We start from the raw sequence: 27,126 nt of genomic DNA on the forward strand, positions 1-27,126 counted from the left end.
ACAGTATATTATTAAATAAATTAAGCTCCAACAATACTCACATTCTGCCATTCTCTGCAGTTCTGCTTTTCCCATTTCAATTTCATTCTTTAATATTTCATTCTCTCTTTTGATTTTCTGATCATTGTCACTGACTTTACTTGAATCCAAAACCTTCAAAATAAAAGATGCACAATGAAAAAGATAAGCATTATCTGGGTGGGAAGGCAAAATGAGCAATTGTAAGTACACGGTGCTATATAATATGATGACTGCAATATATTAATAGGATAAAAAACTTTAATGGAAGTGTTTCTTTAATTTTTTGGCTTTCTTTATTTGTAAGGAAACTCAAAAAGTTTCAATTAACAAAATACGTGAGATCCATTGGAGCTAGACTGCAAAGTTTAACATGCAAGGTCTTCTCAGATACATCCAACCATGCAAGGAAGACTTAGATTTGGTCTTCTCTGCCTGGCTCTGATAGCAGCACAAATAAACTATTTATCATACAACCAATTTTACCTTTTTCAGATATTCATTGTCCTCCATGTACTTTTTTGCAGCTTCATTGTTTTTTTCCACTTGGGCCTTCAGCGCACCACTGGATTCGGTCTCTGAGGCCAACTGCACTATAAGATTAGTTACCCTTCTCAAAACACTGTAAAATAGGTGGAGGACAACAGGATTATATAACATTCATTACCATTTCCTACACCAAAAATTTCCGCCCAGCTTCTAATACTGAAAACGACAGTCCGAATCAGTCCCTGGGTTCTCTGCCTATAAAAGATATACGTCAAAAGAGAATCCTCTGTATGCAAAAGAGTATGCCCTTTGTTTTGTCTCATCTCAGGACTGATCACAGCATAGGAATTAAAGAGGTTGTCTACTATTTTTACATTGATGCCTTATTAGGATAGGTCAATAAGGTCTGATCACCAGTGGCGGATTATAAGAGGGTCAATCTGGGTGGTAGCCCATGGCCCAGTGGTGTGGGGGGGCCCTGGGCTACCGCACAGATTGCCCGCCAGCCGCCGCCATCAGGGCATTACTGCATGTACCCCTTCAGACTGGCGTATCATTTATGGGCCCCCGGACCCGATGGGCAGAGAGTGGGGGCCCGCATCGGGCCCCATCTCATCTGCTCACTGGGCCCCTACCGGCACTGCGGCGGTTTCCTATTGACATGCGGGCGCGCGCCCGCACTTCAATAGTTAACAACAGCCGCCAGCCAATTGGAGGCTGGCAGCTGAAGTTGATCGCAGGCGCAGCGCACACGTCGCTGGCGTCAGACGTCATTGTCATTCGCTGGCGAGTGCGCGCTGCTGGAGGGAGCTTGCCGCCTGGAGCGCTGGTCAGGTGAGGAGGACTCAGTTTGCTTGTTTTTTGTTTTTTTGATAACCTAACGGCAATCCGGGTGGGCCAGAATGCTGGACACTGACTGGGGGCAATATGCTGGAGCCGGAGGACACACTGGGGCAGATGATAGCTGGACACACTGGGGCAATGCTGGAGACACTGGGGCAGATTGCTGGACACACTGGGGGCAATGCTGGAGGACACACTGGGGCAGATGACTGCTGGACACACTGGGGCAATGCTGGAGACACTAAATGCTAAATTTTATTATTTTTCCCAAATTAGGCGGGAGATGATGGGGGGTTTGATTTACTTTTATAGCGGGTTTTTTTAGCGGAGTAATATGATTGGCAGCTGTCACACACTAAAAGACGCTTTTAGAAATAGTATGGCAAAGCGTGGACATTTATTTTTTTATTTAATTTTCCAATGTACCGTACTTCCTGCCGAAACCTGTTTTCACCTTTTTTTTTTTTTTTTTTACCAGGCCAAAGTTTGAAAAAATCTGACACTATGTGGCAGAAAAATATTTAGAACTGAGTCCTCAGTGGTTGATACCTTTTAACGGCTAACTGAGAAGATGGTAACAAATTGCAAGCTTTCGAGACTACTCAAGTCTCTTCATCAGGTATAGACTAATGTGACAATAACTCTTCAACATACGGTATCTCAGAAATTCAGATACTGTCATGATATATTGTACTTTAGGTTATTGGTAAATTTAGGTTGATATGATGGGCATTCATTTTTTAAAACATCTGAAATTTACTTTTAGCACTTTTTTCCCTAATTTTTCATTTTCACAAGGGTAACAGGACTAAATAAACCCCATAATTTCCAACCTTCAAAATTGTAACAAGCCTAGGCTACGCAGCTTTCAAAGAACAATTGCATCAGAGAAAAGGAAATCGCCTTAAAAATTTCAACACTTTATTGTATTCAATTTTAAAATGTAAGATTTACAGACAACAACCATGTAAGTTAAAACGTGCAGCTTTATCGAGGGGACCCCTAGTGCCATACATCCACTTGGCTTATTAATAGCCGTCATTGCTTGCATTACTTGTTTCTTTAACAGTCCTACTACCTATCTATGCTGCACCTGCATATGAGAGCCCCTGATGTGCCTTAACAGTGGAAACCTCCCAAAAGTGACCCCATTTTGGAAAGTAGACCCCCTAAGGAACTTATCTAGATGTGTGGTAAGCACTTTGAACCCCCAAGTGCTTCACAGAAGTTTATAACGTAGAGCCGTGAAAATTAAAAAAAAAAAAATTCCACAAAAATGATCTTTTAGCCCCCATTTTTTGTATTTTCCCAAGGGTAACAGGAGAAATTAGACCCCAAAAGTTGTTGTCCAATTTGTCCTGAGTATGCCGATACCCCAAATGTGGGAGAAAACTACTGTTTGGGAGCACAGCAGAGCTCGGAAGGTAAGGAGCACCGATTTACTTTTCCAACGCAGAATTGGATGGAATCGAGATTGGACGTCGTGTTGCGTTTGCAGAGCCCCTGGTGTGCCTAAACAGTGGAAACCCCCAATTCTAACTCCAACCCTAACCCACCCCTAACCCCAACACACCCCCAACACACCCCCAACCCCAACACACCCCCAACCCCAACACACCCCCACCCCTAATCCCAACCCTAACCACACCCCTAACCCTGACACACCCCTAACCCAACTGTAAATATAATCCAAACCCTAACCCTAATAGGAAAATGGAAATAAATACATTTTTTTATTTTATTATTTTTCCCTAACTAAGGCGGTGATAAAGTGGGGCTTGATTTACTATTTACAGCGGGTTTTTTATGTTTGGCTGCTGTCACACACTAAAAGACACTTTATTGCAAAAAATATTTTTTTGCGTTACCACATTCTGAGCGCTATAATTTTTTTCAATATTTTGGCCCACAGTCATGTGAGGTATTGTTTTTTTGCGGGACGAGTTTACGTGTTTATTGTTACCATTGTCGGGCACATGACATTTTTTTATCGCTTTTATTCCGATTTTGGTCAGGCAGATTGAAGAAAAATCAGCAATTCATGAATTGTTCCGAGGGTCTCAAGGAAGCACGCAGGGAGCCCCCTGCGTGATGCTTCCCTATGCCGCCAAAACGGTGCGATCATGTTTGATCGCAGTGTTTCAGGGGTTAATTTGTCGGGAGCGGTCCGTGAACGCTCCTGGCACATAGTGCCGGATTGTCAGCTGTAATGATCAGCTGACACTCGGTCGCGCTCCCCCCGTGAGCGCGGCTGATCGCCTATGATATACTATCCCATCCCTGGGAATTAAGTCCCAGGTCACCTCGACGGGATAGTACGTCTAATGGCAGAAAGGGGTTAATTTTTTTTCACAAAAAATTTACTTTAGATCTAAACATTTTTATTTTCACAAGGGTAACATTAGAAAATGGACCACAAAATATGTTGCGCAATTTCTCCTGAGCACACAGATTACCCCATATGTGGGGGAAATCTACTGTTTGAACGCACAGCAGGACTCAGAAAGGAAGAAGCATTGTTTGATTTTTTTAACGAAAAATTGTCTGGAATCGACAGCAGATGCCATGTTGCGTATGGAGAGCCCCTGATGTGCCTAAACAGTGGAAACCCCCCCCCCCCCCCCCACACACACACACACACACTACCCCATTTTGGAAACTACACCCCTCAAGGATTTTATCCAGGGGTATAATCAGCATTTTGAACTCACAAGTCCGACAAAATTTTATGACACTATGTCCTCATATTGAAAATGTCATCATTAGTGTTGAGTGCAAGTGCCTGATGCAAACTCAAGTAGTGAGTAATGATGAGAGAGTATACTCGTTGCTCGGGTTTTCCCCGAGCACGCTCGGGTTTTCCCGATCTCGTAGTATTTGTTATCGGGTGATCTCGGGAGTATTTGTTAGCGCTCGGAGATTTAGTTTTCAGCTGCATGATTTACGGCTGCTGGACAACGTGAACACGTGGGAATTCCCAAACAAACAGGCATTCCTCACATGTATTAAGCCTGTCTAGCAGAAGCAAATCATGCAGCTGCAGCAACGAAAACTAAATCTCCGAGCACTAATAAATACGAGCGTGCTAGGGAAAACCCGAGCAACGAGTATACTCGCTCATCACTAGTAATGAGCACTTGCACTAAACACTAGCCGTCATATCGTCATTTTTTTACTTTTGAAATTTTTTTTTTTTTTTTTTTTTTAAACTCCAACCCTAACCTTAAAGAATGGAAAAAAAATCTGTTTTTTTATTTTATAATTTTTATTACATAGAGGGGTTTAATTTACTACTTTTTTTTATTCTGATCGCTGTGATAGGGTCTATCACAGAGATCAAAAGGAACCAATAGGAAAAATTCCCTATTGTTACCGGGTACCGGCCGGCATATCTTGGCAGGCGCACTGCACATGCACCGCCAAATTTTCCAGGAACATGATGCGGAGGGCCGGGGAACAGATCAGGAGGGCCCAGGGATGGCCTAGATATAGGGGGGAGGTGACCCCATCTCTCTCTTCTCTGATATGTTCGATTATATCAGAGGAGAGAAAAATTAATTGTAAATCTGACTGATTGCCGTTGTTCGGTGGACCGTAAAACCGGCCTTGATTATGTTCTCCAAGGGTCTCAGCTACCGAGGGGTTGAGATTTTCTGACGCTGGGGGGGCGCTATACCCTTATTTCTCAGGCTGTTAAAAAGTACTATTGAGGAGTATGCAAATTGCTTCTTCAGAGAAAAAGAGGACTTAAACTCTATAGTGCCACCTGTTGGAAGTAGCGATCCTACAAGTCACAATCAAACCGTTAACGAGTCGTGCAATATGACTTAGGATAAAAGCCAAATCCGTATCTCAATTCGCAGACACTGTGTTTCGGGCTGTTGGCCCTCGTCAGTGCGAAGCATGAGAACTAATTTGGCTAGATGAGAGGCTCTGGACTGGGGTCTAAGGGGCTGCTCTTTATGGAGAGTGACATTCCAGCTCTGGCTTGTCAAGGCAAGGAGGCTTATTCGCCGAGCAATGCTCCTCTGGGAAATATAATATGCAAATTGCCTCTTCAGAGAAAAAGAGGACTTAAACTCTATAGCTCCAGGGAGGGGGCTCCCTGCACGCTTCCATCAGGACAACTCAATGCAATCGCGTTGTCCTGATCGTCTCCATGGAGACACCTGGCTGCAAGATGGCAACAGAGTCCCTCCGGGTCCTGCAGGAAAGGTGGCTTCCCAGTGCCTGCACAAAGCAGGAACGGAGACGCCTCCTTCCCTGCCTGTTAGATGCTGATCTGATACTCAGCACTGCAGAACATCAAATCTGCGACCTGATGTAATACATTAATGTCCCATAGTGGGACAATGTAAAAAAGAAAAAAAAAATATTAGAAAGTGTAAAAATATTTTTGAAAAAAAATCCCCAAATAAAGAAAAAAAAAAATATTTCCAATAAATACATTTATGTAAATACAAAAACAAACAATAAAAGTACACATTTGGTATCGCCGTGCTCGTAACGACCCGCTCTATAAAACTGTCCCACTAGTAACCCCTTCAGTGAACACTGTAAAAAAATAAATAAAAAAACCAAGGCAAAAAGATGCTATCATCATCATACCGCCAAACAAAAAGTGCAATAAAACGCAATAAAAAAGAAAAATGTAAATAAAAATGGTATAGCTGAAAATGTCATCTTGTCCCGCAAAAAAACAATAAATATAACATTTCCAGCAACAAGACCATTAATATGAGGCATACAGGTAGGACTAGTGTATCATTTCTATGACCTGTATGCCCATATTAATAGGTCATATACCGTATATACTCGAGTATAAGATGACCCGAGTATAAGCCGAAGCCCCTAATTTTGCCACAAAAAAACTGGGAAAACTTAATGACTCGAGTATAAGCCTAGGGTGGAAAATGCAGCAGCTACTGGTAAATTTCAAAAATAAAAATAGATACCAATAAAAGTAAAATTAATTGAGACATCAGTAGGTTAAGTGTTTTTGAATATCCATATTGAATCAGGAGCTGTATATAATGCTACATATAGTTCATGATGGCCCCATAAGATGCTCCATACAAAATATGCCCCATATAATGCTCCATACAGTTTATGATGAGCTCCATAAGATGCTCCATATTAAAGTATGCCCCATATAATGCTGCACAAATGATTATGACCCCATAAGATGCTCCATACAGATATTTGCCCCATATAATGCTGCACATGGCCCCATACAGATATTTGCCCCATATCATGCTGCACATGGCCCCATACAGATATTTGCCCCATATCATGCTGCACATGGCCCCTTAAGATGCTCCCTACAGACATTTGCCCCATATGCTGTTGCTGCGATTAAAAAAAAAAAAAAAAAAAATCACATACTCACCTCTCAGGCCCCCGGCACTTGCTATACTCACCTTTCCCATTCCACCGTCGGCGCCGCTGTGTCTTCCCCGTCCTGTGCACTGACGCTCAGGCAGAGGGCAGCGCGCACTAATCACGTCATCGCGCCCTCTGACCTGCTCGTCAGTGCAGGGGACGCGGACGACGCAGCGGCGCCGACGGTGGAACGGGGAGCAGGTGAATATCGCGCACTGAGTTATACTCACCTGCTCCTGGCGCGGTCACTGCACATCTGTTCCTCGGCACCGGCAGCTTCTTCCTGTAGTGAGCGATCACATGGTACCGCTCATTACAGTAATGAATATGCGGCTCCTCCCCTATGGGAGTGGAGTCGGGTCCATATTCAATACTGTAATGAGCGGTACCATGTGACCGCTCACTACAGGAAGAAGCTGCCGGGGAACCAGGGACACCGCGCCAGGAGCAGGTGAATATTATTACACAGCTCCGCTCCCCCTCCCCTGCCGACCCTGGGTATGACTCGAGTATAAGCCGAGAGGGTTACTTTCAGCACCAAAAAGTGGGCTGAAAATCTCGGCTTATACTTGAGTATATACGGTATGTCCCTGGGGGGTGACATATTCCCTTTAAATATAGCAATAAAGTTTTATCAAAGGAAAATAAAGTATCGAAAACAAAGCAGCTTTATTTAAAACATGACACAACAACAAGAGACAAAAACCACAACGTCAAAAATGCACACAAAAACGCAATGAAAAAACACATGTCACCCAATTTAAATAAAATGTACCAAAATGGTGCAGAAATTCTGCAGGGTCAAAATAAACACACCAAAAGCTCAGTAAGGGAACATAGACCAAGTGTTATGGTCTTCACCAATGGGGCATTGCTCTTAGGAGTCTATGGCAGCTTTTCTTTAGCCTGCTCTGCATTATTACGCTATCAATAACGCCGCATTATTAAAGATTATAAAAAGCAGCAATAAATAAAAAAAATAATATATGTGGAATCGTAGGGTGGCTTTAAAAATGTAAAATTTATAAATAATACTCGGAGGAGCAGCAGGAATAAAAGAGCAAAAACTGGTCACATGACCTGGTGTTTTGAATTTACATCTTTTTCTAGTAAGTTTTGATCTTAGTGTAAGGACTCACAAGACAAAGTTGACATTTGACGTGGGTTCTCAGTTTGCATATTTTGTCCAAAATATAGACCAATACCTCATGCATTTAGGCATTTTTTTATTTCACATCTTTCTCATTTTAAGGCAGAATGCAGCTAGTCCCTTTAAAGTGATAGATGGATTAATTGGTGCGCCTGTCTTTGTGGAGAACTGAAAAGATGGTAACAAATTGCAAGCTTTCGAGACTACACAGGTCTTTTCATCAGGCAAAGACTAAAAGAAATTCTGAAGAATCACATATTTATGCACAACATAGCACGGAAAAAAAAGTAAAAACCATGGATAAGACAAGTGACATGAAGCAGAATTACCACGAGTGATAAACAGTTATGTCCATAAATATTGGACCAGTTCTTAGATAAGGAATGTTTTATTGTCCTCTAATTAGGGTCTCTTGTGATGACCCCTCATAGTCTGAGGGGCAAGTTCCTTAGTTGATGTAAAGAGACATAAATCCATGCGACACATTCATTCCTGCAATGAGACTGTCAAAGGTCATCATCAGTTTATATTCCCAGACTCTTCTGTCTCTCTCAGATTTGAAGCTACCTTTTAACACAAGTAATTTCATGTCCATAATGTTATGATCCGGGAGACAGAAATGTATTGCCACAGGTAGATCCATTATGTTTTCTCTTATTGTGTGGCGGTGAGAATTCATTCTTGCTCTAAGCTTTTCCCCTGTCTCCCCCACATACAGACCCCCAGTTGGACATTTAGTACAAATAATTAAGTACACCACATTAGAAGTGACGCAGCTGAAAGTATCTGGTATCTTGTAGTCCTGATGTGAATTGGGGATCTTTATCTTGTCCGTGGTCATTATAAATGTACAGATTTTACATTTTTTCTGATTGCAAGGAAAGGTACCTGCAGCTGTTGGAGAGGACAGGGAGCTCTTGACAATGATGCTTCTTAGATTTGGGGGCTGCCTAAAACACAGTAGTGGGGGGTCTGGAAAAATGGATTGTAAGCGGGCATCTTTTTGTAGTAAAGGTTGTAATTTCCATGCAGCTCCCCTTAGCACCTCCAGATTTGGATTGTAGGTAACTACTAGAGGTACCCGGTTATTTTCTTCTTTAGCTTTGTAATGTAGCAGGTGATTCCTTGATATTGTGGTGGCTCTTGTAATCTGGTTTTCAATTGTTCTTGGATGGTAGCCCTGATTCAAAAAGGTCTTTCTGAGGCGACCAAGGTGTTCATCCCTATCCAATGGGTTGGAACATATACGATTGTATCTGATGGCTTGGCTGTAGACAATAGAGTTTTTTTGTGTATTGAATGGAAACTGTGCCATTTAAGGTATGTTGGACGGTCGATTGTCTTCTGATACAGGGATGTCTCTATTTTATTGTTCTGCAGCTTAATGATGGTGTCCAAAAAGTTAATTTCAGTGCAGGAGTAGTTGAGTGTCAAGTTGATGGTAAGATGAAATTGATTAAACTGTTCATGGAACGTCTTTAGCTGTGGCTCAGACTCAGTCCAGATGATTAAAATGTCATCAATGTAGCGGTAGTAGGCCAGAGGCTTGATGGGACATGAGGACAAAAAGTCCTTGGCCATGAAAAGATTTGCATACTGTGGGGCCATTTTACTTCCCATTGCTGTGCCAGTCTCCTGTAGATAGATCTTCTTGTCAAATTCAAAGTAATTGTGGGTGAGGATGAATGAGCAGGAATGAATGTGTCACATGGATTTATGTCTTTTTACATCAACTAAGGAACTTGCCCCTCAGACTATGAGGGGTCATCACAACAGAACCAGACCCCAATCAGAGGACATTAAAGCAATCCTTATCTAAGAACTGGCCCAATATTTATGGACATAACTGTTTAGCACTCATGGTAATTCTGCTTCATGTCACCTGACTTATCCATGATTTTTCCTTTTTCTTTTTTTTTCTGTGCCATGTTGTGCATAAATAAGTGATTCTTCAGAATTTCTTTTAGTCTTTGCCTGATGAAGAGACCTGTGTAGTCTCAAAAGCTTGCAATTTGTTACCATCTTTTCAGTTAGCCATTAAAAGGCATCAACCACTGAGGACTCTCAATTCTAAATATTTTTCTATCTACTGGCTAACACGGTACCAAGATATATATCTTTCCTGTCTTTGTAGCGTGCATTTATATAGTGCTGGGCATCCCACCTGATCTAATAGTATGGGCCTCATCAATAGGCTGTAAGCTAGACACTGCATCACACACATACCTGTGTGACTGGGGTCCTATGCAAGCCTCTTCTGTGTGCATTTATAAAACTAGGCAACCTCCTCCCCCCATGAATGGTAGACTTGTGAGTGGTTCCTCCATCAGTATTTTGCACCTGTGCTGCCCTCGCCTTTCTTATGGGGTCTGCTGTATCTTGTTAGTGCATCGGTATTGTGGCCTGGTGTTGGTAATGCTGCCTTTTTTTCCTATGACCAGTCCTGCCATTTTTTCCTATGACCAGTCCTGCCATTTTTCTGTGGCCTGGTCTATCCGGTCCTGCCTTCTTCCTGTGACCTGTGACCAGTCCTGCCTTTTTTCTGTGACCTGGTGACCGTCCTGCCTTTTTTTTTTGACATCACATGACCTGGTGACGCGTCGTCTTTAAGTAATGAAAACGAAACTTTTCATATACAGAATTTATATGCAAATTGAAGCATATAATGTGGTATGCATGGTCAATTATGGGAGCTAGTCGAGGACTATTTAAACTGGTCATTTACAACAAATGGAAATTAAACCTGGAATAATAGCATTCAGTGGGTTAGGACTACATGCATTGTTCCTTTCCTTTTTTTCCTCATACAAATAATGCTAATGCCATTCCTAAATGGAGGTTGAAAATGAGCTCACTCTTAGGATCCTAGCACTTACGGATTGCGAAAAGACACTGCTTTTTACTTACAGCCACAGAAAGAGGGAGAACCCAGAGATATAAAGATTTCGTTGGGCTCTAAAGAGCTTCATATGGAGATGATCATAGTTATTAGAGTAAAGTTTTGCTGACTTATCCATTGTCGGAGTCGTAGAATACTTTCTGACCTCTCTCACAGCATCTGTAAATGAAGGAAAATAATTCTTCAAATAATAAACTTAACAACAACAACAAAGTCAAAGCAGATAAAAATTGGTAATAGCAGTAGAAGAAATTTTTAGTTTTTTTTCGTTTGGTTACCAGTCTGCTGCCAATCTGAGTGCTTCGTGCCAAAGTGATTAAGTCCTGCGAAGGACATGTGACCACTGCACACAATCACTGACTCTAGTGGGTCATTATTTCTGCCAAAAACTGGCTGTAGTGGTCATCGTTGGAGCTTTAAGTATTGGCTGTGCAATTCCTTTCAATAGAATATAGTTATACATTTTAAGATTTAGTCCTTACATGTAATTAAAAGTTATCAGACATCAAGTTTTTCCTTGTAAAAGCCATTGCCACCCTGTTGTGCGGCCTTTTAATCGATTGCTAATAAGCCCTGTATAATGTGTTCCACTTCATCCACACAGCCAGAAAAGTATTGAGCCAGCATGGGCTCTTTAATCAACTGACTTTCCCGGCTGTGTGATGATGATGATGTTAGCCAAGTCAATTGATAGGGCGTTGATCCAGGGAACTAGTCTGATTGCCGTATGTGGAGTCGGGAAGGAATTTTTTTCCCCAATGTGGAGCTTACTCTTTGCCACATGTTTTTTTTTGGCTTCCTCTGGATCAACATGTTAGGTTAGGCTATGGGTTGAACTAGATGGACTTATAGTCTTCCTTCAACCTTAATAACTATGTTACTATGTAATTATAGGTGGTGGTGCGGCATTGCAAGGCAGAGAGGGGGTGCCAAACATCTAATATATAATTGCCAATCGGCTCTGTCACAGCTTCCGGCGATTGAGTCGCTATCCCACAATCCACCGCGGCCGGAAGGCCACGAACTGCGCCTCCACAAGTGACAAAAACGGCACCGCTATTCCGTCGGGAGATCAGCTGCGACACAGCCGGGAGATGAGTGGTGCCAGCCGCTCATGTCCTGGATGCTCGCATCGGAACTACGCCGACCACCATAATGGAACACTCAAGTTCTGGCTATTCCAATATGGCGGCCGGGATTCATATCCCCCGCCAAGCCACGTGGCACTGCTCATTCAAATCTCCTACCCCGCCGGCTGATTGGTGCCGAGCGGGATTTGAATTTCCCGCCAAACCTCAGCCGGTGGGCGGCTCAGCCAATGAGCGGAGCCACACGGGTTTGAATCCCGCGCCGCTCAGCTAATGAGCGGTGCTGCACGGCTTGGCTTGGGATTCAAATCCCGCGTGGCAACGCTCATTGGCTCAGCCAGCGGGGTGGGGGACTTGAATCCCGCGCCGCTCATTTGCGGTGCCGCGTGGCTTAGAGTGGCGCAAGATTCAAATTCCCCACCAAAGCCATGCGGCACCGCTCATTGGCTGAGCGGCGTGGGATTAAAATCTCCAACAAAGCCGTGCGGCAACAGTCAGCCAATGAGGAGTGCCGCACGCCTTGGCGGGGGATTTGAATCCCGTGCCGCTCATTGGCTGAGCCACCTGTGGCAGCGCGGCTTTGGCGGGGGAATTCAAATCCCGTGCAGCACCGCTCATTGGCTCAGCCGGCGGGTGGCTCAGCCAATGAGCGGTGCAGCGCAGCTTTGGTGCAGGATTCAAATCTCCTGCCAAAGCTGAGCAGCCCACTGGCTGAGCCAATGAGCAGCGCGGGAATCAAATCCCCCGCCCCACTGGCTAAGCCAAAGAGCGGTATGTTGGAAAGCGCAAATGGTGTGACATGTCCACTGCTCCTGTTAGCACCTCTAAGGATACACAGATGTTCATTTCACTGCACTCCCGATGCAATAGCATGGGCCTATTTCTAGTGGTCTATAAAGGCCCATCAGACTAGCAATACTCATTAGTAAATAGCATAGGACTACATCAAAGCTTTTTTTCATATAATATGCTGCACGGTTAGGAGTAAATTAACTGACTGACTGATTTTAAATCTGACCAATGTCACTTTATGTGGTAATAACTCTGCAACAAATCCCAGTGATTTTGAGATTGTTTTTTCGTGACACATTATACTTTATGATAATGTTAAGTTTAGGTCAATATGTTTTGTGTTTATTTATAAAAAATTTGAGAAAAATGTTAAAAAATTAACAATTTTCAAACTTTGAATGATTACCCCTTTAATCCAGATGGCCATACCTCAGCAAACCATTAATAAATAACATTTCCCTCATGTCGGCTTTACATCAGCACCATTTGTAAAATGTTATTTTATTTTGTTAGCATTTTAGGAGGATTAAAAATGTAGCAGCAATTTTTCATTTTTTCAAGGAAATGTACGAAATTTATTTTTTTTAGGGACTTATCCATGTTTAAGTGACTTTAGGGGTCTCGTATATTGGGAAACCCCCAAACGTGATAACATTTTAAAAACAGCACCCCCTGACATACTGAAAACTGCAGTTAGGTAGTTTATTAACTCTTCAGGTGCTTTACAGGAATTAATGCAAAGTGGCATGATAGGAATGAAAATGTGCATTTTTCCCACAGCACGGTGGCGCAGTGGTTAGCACTGCAGCCTTGCAGCGCTGGAGTCCTGGGTTCAAGCCCCACTAAGGACAACATCTGCAAAGAGTTTGTATGTTCTCTCCGTGCTTGCGTGGGTTTCCTCCGGGTACTCCGGTTTCCTCCCACATTCCAAAAACATACTGATGGGGCTCACAATCTAAATTCCCTAACGGGGACAGCGATAATAATGTGTGCAAACTGTAAAGCGCTGCGGAATATGTTAGCGCTATATAAAAATAAAGATTATTATTATTATTCCCACCTAAATGTCTCTAACTTCTGAACAGATTACTACAGCAATCAGACTCTAAGGCCGTGATTTGGTCATGAATTGCCATGGCAAACATCGGGACCAATTTGGTTATATAGGAAGCCCCTCTGTTAACCATTTATAATGATGTAGTCACTATTGACAGCAGCATCTAAGGGGTTAAACAGAGTTGGATGATGCAAACACGGATCGTGGCTGATGCAGCAAGTTGTCAGCTATAGTGGACAGCGGACAGCTGCTGGATTGTCACCTGTATGGGGAGGCTATTCTCGAATATCTCAGGTCAGGCTGTCATTAAGGGGTTAAACACTGCACAACAGGGTGGCAATGGATTTTAATTTATAGAACGTTCCTAAATATTTTTTATTTTTTTCAGCAATCATCTTTATACAGCAGGACAGGTAAAAATGAAAACATTAAAAACCAGAAACAGTGTGCCTTAAAAAAGTAGTCATATTCCATGAACTTTTCCACATTTTTTTTATGTTTGCCCTTTATTTGGATATCATGTGATATACCAACACAGATTAGCAAGCATTTGAGAAGTCTAAGGAAACGATTCAGGGATTTCTAATTATTTAAAAAATATAAATCTGAGCATTGTGATGTGCATTTGTTTTCAGCCCCTAAGGAGTCATTACTTTGAAGAACCATTGTTTGTTGCAATTATTGCGCCATCTCTCTATAAGTTTTGCCAATTCTTTGCAAACTAGCTTTAGTTTAGTGGAATTGGATAGAGGCGTCTGAACAGCAATATCCAAATCTTGGCACAGATTCTCAATGGGATTTAGGAGTGGACTCACTGGGCCAGCCAAACACATGAAAAAAACAGTGTAGCAAAAGCACTCCATAATATGAACATAATGCACAGCAATCTCATAATTGCATTGCTGCGAACGTTCTGTGTCATCACTAAAGTGGATAACATAAGGGACGTGCTCACTCTTCACCTGAGAGTATAGAATGAGAGTCGCTTCAAGAACAACGGCGAAGCTGCAGAGAAACGACCTCCAGAGTCTTCCTAAAGCGGCTACCCCTAGGAAAACTTGACAGCTATGCCACATGAGGCTGTGCGCACATATCCTTAGGGAATTCTTGAGATGCTGACAGGAAAAGTACAAGTTTCTGTACGAGTTGTTTTTTTTAGCATTAGGGTTCCCCCCCCCCCCCAAAAAAAAAAAAATCCTCTCAAATCAATGAAAATACAAACTAGACCTAAAAGGAGTACTTGATTAAAACGTTTCACACTGCGTTAGCAGCAGCCCGTTCAGCACATGCATTAACGGGCTGCTGTAACATAAGTGCCGATTTGTCATCGCGCTAGCGCAGATAGAGCTAGCAGATGCTCTATCTGCGCTAGCAGTGACGGACCCGGAAACGCTGCAGCCCGCGTCCCAGAGTCCGTCACTCAATGACGGCACATCGCTAGTGCACACCCATTGTGAGCGTGCGCTAGTGATGCATCCGATATTGCTTTCAATGGCGGCGCTAACAGACTACGTTACACCGCGTTGTGCTGCGGTGTAACGTAGTCCGTTTAACGGACCACCATAACGCAGTGTGAACCTAGCCTTAAAGGGCTTATCCAGTTTTTCTTGTACAAGTTCAATCCTTGCTTTTTCACAGATAAAACTCGTAACTATTATAGACAATAATAATAATTATAATAATAATTTTTATTTATATAGCGCCAACATATTCCGCAGCACTTTACAAATTAAGCGGGAACATGTACAAACAAAAAATTCGGTACGCGTTAAGACAATTTAAACAGTGACATTAGGGGTGAGGTCCCTGCTCGCAAGCTTACAATCTACAAGGAAATGGGGGGACTCAATAGGTGAAAAGTGCTTGTTATTTCAGGTCTGGCAATTATAATAAATAGGGATTTTCATCTAAAGCTGCATGATCCGGTCATCAGCCCGTGTGTTTAAGTGCAATAGTCAAGTATCAAGTGCAGTTATCGGGTGCATGGAGGGTGTGGAGACAGATGAGTAGTAGGGTGCAGATTCACTTGCAGATAATATTTGGAAGGAGGGAACAGGGCAAAGTTAGTTTACTGAGTAGTTGATGTGGTAGGCTTGTTTGAAGAGATGGGTTTTCAAAGCGCGCTTGAATAGGTCGGGGCTAGGTATCAGTCTGATCGTCTGGGGAAGTGCATTCCAGAGAGCTGGCGCAGCACGATTGAAGTCTTGGAGACGGAGGTGCGAGGTTCGGATTACAGGGGATGTTAGTCTTAGGTCATTTGTAGAACGGAGGGCACGTGTAGGGCGATAGACAGAGATGAGAGAGGAGATATAAGGCGGTGCAGAACTGTGGAGAGCTTTGTGGGTGAGAGAGATGAGTTTATACTGGACCCTGTAGCGAATGGGTAGCCAATGTAATGACTGGCACAAGATGGAGGCATCGGTGAAGCGGCTGGACAGAAATATGACTCTGGCTGCAGCATTCAAGATGGATTGGAGAGGAGAAAGTTTGGTAAGAGGGAGACCGATCAGAAGAGAGTTGAAGTAGTCCAGAAGGGAATGAATAAGAGCGACAGTAAGAGTCTTAGCAGTTTCAATGGTGAGAAAAGGTCGGATTCTGGAGATGTTTTTAAGATGCAGGTGACAAGAGCGAGTGATTGATCGGATATAGGGAGTAAAAGAAAGTTCGGTGTCGAATATGGCCCCAAGACAGCGGGCATGCTGCTTGGGAGTTATGGTTGAACCCTCCAGGGTAATTTCGATGTTGGGTAGAGTGAGGTTAGTAGAAGGGAGAAACACAAGAAGTTCCGTTTTGGAGAGATTAAGTTTCAGGTACAGGGAGGACATGATGTTAGAGACAGCAGACATACAATCCTTGGTATTTTGAATTAGGGTAGGGGTAATGTCGGGGGAAGAAGTGTATAATTGGGTGTCATCAGCATAGAGATGATACTGGAAGCCAAATCTGCTGATTGTTTGTCCAATAGGGGCCGTGTAAAGAGAGAAGAGGAGGGGGCCTAGGAATGAGCCTTGTGGAACCCCGATAATAAGGGGACGAGGAGAGAAAGAGGAGCCGGCAAAAGATACAGTGAATGAGCAGTCAGAGAGGTAGGAGAACCAGGAGAGGGCTGTGTCCTCAATGGGGCTGATCACATGTTACTGTATTTTCGCATGACAGATTTTGATCAGAGTCTCAATCAAACTCAAGCGCAAGTCTATGGGTCCTTAAAAAAACGCCAACCATATTCTGTCCATTTTCACGGACTGCTTGATAAAAGAATTGTTGAGAAACCGGCATTTTTAATTTTTTTTTTTACATCCAAGCAAAACTGATGAAACTCTAATAGTAAAAACTGGCACTAAGCAACTGATGTCATGCGGACCCCGTTCATTTTTTTTTTTAAAGAATTCTGTCATTTAGATTAACTTTACATTTAATTAAATGGAGGCTCTATAATAGTGGAAAGGTCACCAAAGGTTGATAAACAAAGTACGAGGAGATTCAAGGACCTTCCAAGAAGCTGATAAGGTACAAATGACTGACGCATTTCTTACACAGTGCAAAAATTCTAATGTCAGGAGTGACACAAAGAAAAGGAAAATAACGTGTTGCCATAACAGTGGAACAAGTTACAAAGGGCACAGAGCTAGGCTTCCCATGTGCCTGTCAGTGAGAGCGGCAGGAGTGGCAGCCCTCACTCATGTTTTGTATACACAAATGTTGCATGTAAAGCCAAATGAACTCCATATTACACTTCCTCTTCACAAAAATCCGCACCAGCCGCTGTCCCTGTGAACCAAGTCTTTAAAATATATGGCTAAGCAGGTATGTACATTTTAGGGTGGTTTAGATGCTGTGCTTATTCCGCAAAAAAAAAAAAAAATAGCAAAACAATATGTAAAAATTGTTATTGCAACCTAATGAATGCCAGAACAGCTGATGAGGACATGGGCATGTGTGAAATGCTATACCGCATACCAAACCAATGGCCCCAAACCTACATACCATTAAAAGAATTAGCCCGCCTATAAAAAAAAAATAAAAAAAAAATGAATGGCTTATGCTTCACATAAACTGTCAATATTAGATGGTCGGGGGTCATTTAAATTCCCCAAATATACTCCTGTAATGAGCAATTGGCTTTGTCTAAACAGAGTCCATTACATACGTTTTTTCACTGTACTGTATCCTCAGCAGACGGATCTGGCGTAACTCATAACAGAGCAGAACATGACTTGTACTATGTAATGTTCTATCCCCACAATGACATAACATGGCACAAGATGAAAATTACATCACAGGAGACATTTGCAGATAATTTTTCTAAAATTAATATTGCTAGAACAACCTTCGACAATTAATTTCAAGGAAGTAAAGGAAGGTCTATATAGGATGGAAGGTCTGTAGAGCTTCCGAGTAGTGATGGGTGAACCCCTGGATGTTCGGGTCTAGCCAAACCGTTAAAAAAAAAAAAGTTCAGTTCAGGTACCAGAACAGTACCTGAACCCAGAACCCATTCAATTGAATGGGGGGTGGGGGGGGGCAAAACATCTAGTGTTTGCCACACTGTCACGTGCATGAAAGGGCTATATACAACATATATTAGAGCGGGCACCGTCCAGTAAAAACGTATGGGATCACCTATTGCATACTCATATGACATGAACCAAACAAAGAAAAAGGTGTGCAACAAAAAGGGATCACCAACACAATAGGATACTAGTTAATGATAAGTTTATTACATGGAGAACACACAACAGACTTTTAAAAACATTTAAAAGGCCTCCACCACATAGGTAGAGGTGGCGGGTCCACCTCTACCTATGTGGTGGAGGCCTTTTAAATGTTTTTAAAAGTCTGTTGTGTGTTCTCCATGTAATAAACTTATCATTAACTAGTATCCTATTGTGTTGGTGATCCCGTTTTGTTGCATACCTTTTTCTTTGTTTGGTTCGTGCATGAAAAGGCTGAAATCACTACTTATGATCGGACGTAAAATCATTACAGTCGGTCAGAGTTGCGATTTCCACGGTGTGAAATGACAACGTGAAATGACAGTGAACAGGCAGCTGTGATCGGAGGTAAAAAGTCCAGTCACTGGCGTTGCATAATGGGACTATTACTTCAATCAACCTACGCTTGCTGTCGCTAATAACAGTAAGTGCAGGCAGCGGCTGATGAGAGTATTCAGTATTCAGTGGAATAGGAATTAGGTGAGTATAACTGTTTGTTATTTTCAAATAAAAATGAAAATTTGTGTTTTGTTTTTATTTCAAATAAAAAACTAATTTATCCTGGCTGTGTCTTTATTTAGAATACAACTATAAGATTAGTAATGGATAGGTGTCTTATAGACGCCTCTCCATTACTAAGCTGTGGGCTTAATCTCACCAGACAATACAAAGGTATCATCAACCCCACAGATTTGAACTCCACTTGCCACCGCCACAGGGCAAGTGGGAAGAGATGGGCAAAGTGCCAGAATTAGCACATTAATAGATATGCCTTTTCTGGGGCAGCTGTGAGCTGCTATTTTCAGGCTGGGGAGGGAATATCCATGGCCCCTTACTTGCCTGTGATCACAGGTATAAAGTTTACCTCTGGTCACAGGTGTCGGCTGATGTCACTACTGCTCCCATCAGGCAACGCATGCTGCCACTAATAATACTAAGAGCAGGAGCTGCTGAAGGGAATATTCAGCCGACTCCTGTGCTGTCAAGAAATAATAAATAATAATAAAAAAAATGTTGTGGGTTTCTTTGTATTTCTGATAACCAGCCAGGCAAAACTCACATCTGGGGGCTGCAACCCTCAGCAGTCAGCCTCAGCAAGGCTGGTTATCAAGAATCGCGGGGTCCCCATGCTGTTTTAATTATTTAATTAAATAATTAAAAAAGAAACCGCGTGAGGTCCCCCTCCATATTTGACAACCAGCCTTGCTAAAGCAGACAGCTGTGGGCTGGTATTCTCAGGCTGGTAAGGGGAAATGGATATTGCCCTCCCCCAGCCTAAAAATAGCCTGCAGCAGCCCCCAAAAAGGCGCATCTATTAGATGCGCCAATTCTGGCCCTTTGCTCGGCTCTTCCCTCTTGCCACCACTTCATATTTGTGGGGTTGATGTCACTTTTGTATTGTCCGATGACATCAAGTCCATGGCTTAGTAATGGAAAGGAGTCTATAAGACACCTATCCATTACTAATCCTATAGCTATATGGACAATAAAGACACAGCCAGAATAAAATGCTTTATTTGAAACACACTTTTACTTTTTTATTTAACAATAACAAACAGTTAGGCTATATTCACACTTAGCGGTTTTTACCGCGGAACCGCCGCGATTTTGATGCTGCGGGTCCGCAGCAGTTTCCATAGCGTTTACAGTAACATGTAAACCCTATGGAAACCGCAAACCGCTGTGCACATGCTGCGGGAAAAACCGCGCGGGAACGCAGCGGTTTACAACCCGCAGCATGTCACTTCTTTGTGCAGAATCGCTGCGATTCTGCACCCATAGGAATACATTGAACCGCTTACTTCCCGCATGGGGCTGTGCCCACGTTGCGGGAAGTAAGCGGATAATGTGCGGGTGGTACCCGGGGTGGAGGAGAGGAGACTCTCCTCCAGGCCCTGGGAACCATATTTGGGGTTAAAAAATAAAAAATCTGGTTATACTCACCCTCTGATGTCCGGAGCTCCTGGGCGCTGCACGCGGCCGTCCGGTCAGAGTTGCTGTGCGACCAGGACCTGCGGTGACGTCGCGGTCACATGACCGTGACGTCACGAAGGGTCCTTCTCCCACAGCATCTTAGGAACCGGACCGCCGGGTGCAGCGCCCAGGAGATCGGGACGTCAGAGGGTGAGTATAACCAATTTTTATTATTTTTAACATTACTATTGATGCTGCATATTGCTGCATATGCAGCATCAATAGTATAGGCGGAAACCCGCAGCGGAAAACGCGGAACAAACCGCGATAAATCTGCAGGGAGAACCGTAGTTGTTTTGCCCTGCAGATTTATCAAATCCGCTGCGGGAGAACCCGCAGGGACCCGACGCAAGGTGTGAACATAGCCTTATACTCACCTAACGCCTAATTCCACTGAATCCCTCATCTCTTGTAATAAAACAAAAATAAAAAGCAACAATATTCCTCACCTATCCATCATTCTGTCCCACACCGTAATCCATGTCTGAGGGATAAACAGTTTTTAACCTGGAAGGTGCCAAGATGCGACCGTCCAGGCGGAGAACCACTGCAGCCTCAGTGACGTTATCGGGGTTACCGCAGGTCACTGAGGCTGCTTTCCCGGCCGGGCTAAATTTTGGGGACCTCTGTGAGATCCTCACTAGCACCGTGAGAAAGTCTCACGGTGGAGAGGCAAATTCACCAGGAGAATTTCACTGTGGCGAACTCGCCTCTACTCCGATCACAGTTGCGCTCATGCTGTCTTGACAGAGTGGGAACCACGGCTGTCTGACCGGAGGTGATAATTTTACCGTTGATCAGAAGCAGCGTTTACACATGACAGCGTGGAAAACACAGGATATTCGGGCCTCCTATTCAAGTTAATGGGGTTCGTGTTTGGGTACTGTTCTGGTACCCGAACCCTAACATCCAAGTGTCCGCCCCTCTCTAACATCTGTTGTTTTTAGCGTACCTGTCTTCCCTAGGTAACCTTTCTATATGGTTTCTTAATGCACATTGCTAAGGAGAGTAAAACTAATCCCAAACTGTTCTTCAACTATATCAATAGTAAAAGAATAAAAACTGAAAATGTAGGCCCCTTAAAAAATAGTGAGGAAAGAATGGTTGTAGATGACGAGGAAAAAGCTAACATATTAAACACCTTCTTCTCCACGGTATTCACAGTGGAAAATGAAATGCTAGGTGAAATCCCAAGAAACAATGAAAACCCTATATTAAGGGTCACAAATCTAACCCAAGAAGAGGTGCGAAACCGGCTAAATAAGATTAAAATAGATAAATCTCCGGGTCCGGATGGCATACACCCACGAGTACTAAGAGAACTAAGTAATGTAATAGATAAACCATTATTTCTTATTTTTAGGGACTCTATAGCGACAGGGTCTGTTCCGCAGGATTGGCGCATAGCAAATGTGGTGCCAATATTCAAAAAGGGCTCTAAAAGTGAACCTGCAAAATTATAGGCCAGTAAGTCTAACTTCTATTGTTGGTAAAATATTTGAAGGGTTTCTGAGGGATGTTATTCTGGATTATCTCAATGAGAATAACTGTTTAACTCCATATCAGCATGGGTTTATGAGAAATCGCTCCTGTCAAACCAATCTAATCAGTTTTTATGAAGAGGTAAGCTATAGGCTGGACCACGGTGAGTCATTGGACGTGGTATATCTCGATTTTTCCAAAGCGTTTGATACCGTGCCGCACAAGAGGTTGGTACACAAAATGAGAATGCTTGGTCTGGGGGAAAATGTGTGTAAATGGGTTAGTAACTGGCTTAGTGATAGAAAGCAGAGGGTGGTTATAAATGGTATAGTCTCTAACTGGGTCGCTGTGACCAGTGGGGTACCGCAGGGGTCAGTATTGGGACCTGTTCTCTTCAACATATTCATTAATGATCTGGTAGAAGGTTTACACAGTAAAATATCGATATTTGCAGATGATACAAAACTATGTAAAGCAGTTAATACAAGAGAAGATAGTATTCTGCTACAGATGGATCTGGATAAGTTGGAAACTTGGGCTGAAAGGTGGCAGATGAGGTTTAACAATGATAAATGTAAGGTTATACACATGGGAAGAAGGAATCAATATCACCATTACACAATGAACGGGAAACCACTGGGTAAATCTGACAGGGAGAAGGACTTGGGGATCCTAGTTAATGATAAACTTACCTGGAGCAGCCAGTGCCAGGCAGCAGCTGCCAAGGCAAACAGGATCATGGGGTGCATTAAAAGAGGTCTGGATACACATGATGAGAGCATTATACTGCCTCTGTACAAATCACTAGTTAGACCGCACATGGAGTACTGTGTCCAGTTTTGGGCACCGGTGCTCAGGAAGGATATAATGGAACTAGAGAGAGTACAAAGGAGGGCAACAAAATTAATAAAGGGGATGGGAGAACTACAATACCCAGATAGATTAGCGAAATTAGGATTATTTAGTCTAGAAAAAAGACGACTGAGGGGCGATCTAATAACCATATATAAGTATATAAGGGGACAATACAAATATCTCGCTGAGGATCTGTTTATACCAAGAAAGGTGACGGGCACAAGGGGGCATTCTTTGCGTCTGGAGGAGAGAAGGTTTTTCCACCAACATAGAAGAGGATTCTTTACTGTTAGGGCAGTGAGAATCTGGAATTGCTTGCCTGAGGAGGTGGTGATGGCGAACTCAGTCGAGGGGTTCAAGAGAGGCCTGGATGTCTTCCTGGAGCAGAACAATATTGTATCATACAATTAGGTTCTGTAGAAGGACGTAGATCTGGGGATTTATTATGATGGAATATAGGCTGAACTGGATGGACAAATGTCTTTTTTCGGCCTTACTATGTTACTGGCTTTACATTACTATTATAAAAATATTAATTTTAAAATATAGGGATGGCAATTTTATGAGCTTGTTTGCAATTTTGTTCTCCTTTTTATCACCTTCAGCTATTTATTATTGGTACACGAGTTACTTTGCAGAACATGCAAAACATTATAAATTATCAAGTAATGCAATAATATGTTTGCCAATGCAGCATTGCCCAGTGCGGACAGTATGTACCGACATGGACTACACAATATTCAAACAATACTGCTCAGAATTGGTTTAACTGTACAAATGGTGTTTATCATTGTGTGTGTAATACTTACCAAGGAAAAGAACAATCAGTATAACTATGATTGATAAAAACGCTTTGTTCCAGTAGGGAGATATTTTGCTCCATAACTGATATCTGAATATTTTCTTCCATCTGCAAAAAAACTCACAAATCATTAAAAGGTATAAAATAGTAAATGTAAAACATTAAAAAGACTGTAAGACACACCAGGCTATAGAAAATACAGAGGTTTAAACAACAGAATGTTTCACATGTATTAAAACTTCCCTATTGGTCTAAGGATTGGACGTACTAACGTCATTAACTGGTGGTGTAGGGTAGTACCTCCTTTCTTAGGTTTTCCTGAACGGAATGGAGAGGGATCGTGTAAAGGGTAATAAAAATAAATCTACCTATGTAATTATTAAGCATTTATCTCTAGAAATGATCAATAATTTTGGTATACACAAAGCCTAAAGTACCAGCAAAAATAAATAAATGAATGGTATTGGTTGCCCATATATGAGACCATTATTTTTGTTTTATTTCACTGTCTGCACTCCAAGTATAAAAGAAAAAATAAGATTAAAATAAAATACATACAAAACTGCTTTTTTAAAACTGCATTTCACCATTATAAAAATCCAAAAAATTAGTTACTTTTATAAATACCAAAATGAGAAGAAAAAATGACACATTCCTGAGAAAGTCATAAAGGAAAAAAATTACTGCAGTATATATGAAATAGATCTTGTAACCAGATGTTATAATATACAATGCATGCATTAAGCAGAGCTCTTCACTTAATCCTGTTGGGGCTGATGTACTTACTATAAAGATCTATAGCAGAATAGCTACATAATCAATTTTCAAAGCTTTCCCTTTGAGAAACTAGTATAGCCATCCTGACATGTTTTAATAAGGTTGTAATCCTGTGCATACATTTATAACTACGGCAGTTCAGTTCTCAGACAAGAGGTCTAAATAAAGCTTTGTGAAGTAACTACACCAGCCTAAACTCTACAAATCCATTGCCAATAGTTTATACTCCAGTCCAAGTTGTTTAGTTCCTAAACAGGTTTACTGGTTTTGCAAAACTCCTACACTGCAGCTGCAATTTGTTGAACCCTTTCACCACCCAGCCAGTTTTCACCTTCCTAACCAGGCCATTTTTTTTTAAATTCTGACCAGTGTCAAATAAATAAATAAATATGCTTTGCTTATATAGAACTATCATATTCCACAACGCTTTACATACATAATGATTGCTGTGCTCATTGAGGCTCACAATCTAGATTCCCTATCAGTATGCCTTTGGAGTGTGGAAGGAAACCGGAGAACCCGGAAGAAACCCACACGCAAACAAGGGGAGAACATGCCGTACTTGCAGATGTTGTCCTTGGTTGGATTTGACCCCAGGACTCCAGCGCAGCACGGCTGCAGTGCTATCCACTGAGCCACCGTGCTGCCTTTTTTCTCGGAAGTCACAAGGACACTGTGTGAGGAGAAGTCACACACAAAGGGGACCACAAGCCTCCCAAGTGGAAACCCCTTTCATCTAACTGACCATATGTTCTGCTTATACCTTTTGTTCTACCACCATTGTATTTGCATATCTGACCATTACATATGTATAACCATTGTGTATATATAGTGTATTGTCCAATGTGCCCTTAAAGGGAACCTGTCACCCCCAAAATGGAAGTTAAGCTAAGCCCACCGGCATTAGGGGCTTATCTGCAGCATTATGTAATGCTGTAGATAAGCCCCCGATGTATCCTGAAAGATGAGAAAATGAGGTTAGATTATACTCACCCAGGGGCGGTCCCGCTGCGGTGGGCATCGTGGTCCGGGGCCACCCATCTTCTTACGATGACGTCCTCTTCTTGTCTTCACGTCGCAGCTCTGGTGCAGGTGTACTTTGTCTGTCCTGTTGAGGGCAGTGCAAAGTATTGCAGTGCGCAGGCGCCGAGAAAGGTCAGAGAGGCCCAACACCTGCGCACTGCAGTACTTTGCTCTGCCCTCAACAGGACAGACAAAGTACACCTGCGCCGAAGCCGCAGCGTGAAGACAAGAAGAGGACGTCATCCTATGAAGATGGGAGGCCCCGGACCGGACCGCGACGCCCATCGGACTGGACCGCCCCTGGGTGAGTAGAATATAACCTCTTTTTCTCCTCTTTCAGGATACATCGGGGACTTATCTACAGCATTCCAGAATGCTGTAGATAAGACCCTGATGCCGGTGGGCTTAGCTCACCTTCGATTTTGGGGATGACAGGTTCCCTTTAAGACGACCAGGCCAATTTTTACAATTCTGACTAATGTCACTTAATGAAATTAATAACTCTAAAACGCTTCAACGGATCCCACTGATTCTGAGAATGTTTTTTCGTGACATATTGTACTTCATGTTAGTGGTAAAATTTCTTCGATATGACTTGCATTTATTTATGAAAAAAAACACAAATTTTACAAAAAAGTGTTAAAATGTTCAAACTTAACTTTTGTGCCCTTAAATTATGGAGTCATATCGCTCAAAATAGTTAATAAATGACATTTACCACATGTCTACTTTAAATTAGCACAATTTTGTAAACTTTTTTTGTCAGGATGTTATAAGGGTTAAAACCAGGGTTTTAAGGGTTGACCAGCAATTTCTCATTTTCCCAACAAAATTTAGAAAACCAATGTTTTTTAACCCCTTCATGACCTTGGGATTTTCCATTTTTCCGTGTTTGTTTTTCACTACCCTCCTTCCCAGAGCCATAACCTTTTTATTTTTCTGTCAATATGGCCAGGTGAGGGCTTATTTTTTGCGGGACGAGTTGTACTTTTGAACGACAGCATTGGTTTTACCATGACGTGTACTAGAAAATGGGAAAAAAATTCCAAGTGCGGTGAAATAACAAAAAAAGTGCAATCCCATGCGTGTTTTTTGTTAGGCTTTTTTGCTAGGTTTAATAAATGCTAAAACTGACCTGCCATTATGATTCTCCAGGTCATTACAAGTTCATAGACACCAAACATATCTAGGTTTTTTTAATATCTAAGTGGTGAAAAAAATTCCAAACTTTGCTAGAAAATTTTTTTTTTTTCGCCATCTGGGGTCGGGTGAGGGCTTATTTTTTGTGTGCCGAGCTGACGTTTTTAATGATAGCATTTTGGCGCAGATACGTTCTTTTGATCGCCCGTTATTGCATTTTAATGCAATGTCGCAACGACTAGAAAACCGTAGTTTTGGCGTTTCAAATTCTTTTCTCGCTACGCTGTTTAGCGATCAGGTTAATCCTTTTTTTTATTGATAGATTGGGCGATTCTGAACACGGCGATACCAAATGTGTGTATATTTGATTTTATTTTTATTGTTTTATTTTGAATGGGGCGAAAGGGGGGTGATTTAAACTTTTTTTTAAATTTATTTATTTCATATTTCTTTAACCCCTTAATCCCATATGACGTACTATCCCGTCAAGGTGCCCAGAGACTTAATTCGCAGTGACGGGATAGTACGTCATATGCGATCGGCCGCGCTCCTATTGCAGCTGACATCCGGCACTACGTGCCAGGAGCGGTCACGGACCGCTCCCGGCACATTAGCCCCCGACACACCGCGATCAAACATGATC

At 42.4% G+C, this 27,126-nt stretch overlaps 1 protein-coding gene across 1 annotated transcript in view; it reads right to left on the bottom strand.

Moving 5' to 3' along the window:
- BCAP29 (B cell receptor associated protein 29) overlaps window positions 1–27,126 on the bottom strand; it is a 148,362-nt gene that overhangs the window by 40,861 nt on the left and 80,375 nt on the right. Inside the window, exons 3-6 of the mRNA XM_069765066.1 lie at window positions 23,551–23,651; window positions 10,790–10,940; window positions 505–640; window positions 42–153 (exon numbers count right to left, since the gene is read on the bottom strand). Of these exons, the coding sequence (XP_069621167.1) occupies window positions 42–153; window positions 505–640; window positions 10,790–10,940; window positions 23,551–23,651 (500 nt within the window). The remainder of the gene's footprint in view (window positions 1–41; window positions 154–504; window positions 641–10,789; window positions 10,941–23,550; window positions 23,652–27,126) is intronic.

The sequence above is a fragment of the Ranitomeya imitator genome, chromosome 4 (genome assembly GCF_032444005.1).
Source record: "Ranitomeya imitator isolate aRanImi1 chromosome 4, aRanImi1.pri, whole genome shotgun sequence".
NCBI classification, from domain to species: domain Eukaryota; kingdom Metazoa; phylum Chordata; class Amphibia; order Anura; family Dendrobatidae; genus Ranitomeya; species Ranitomeya imitator.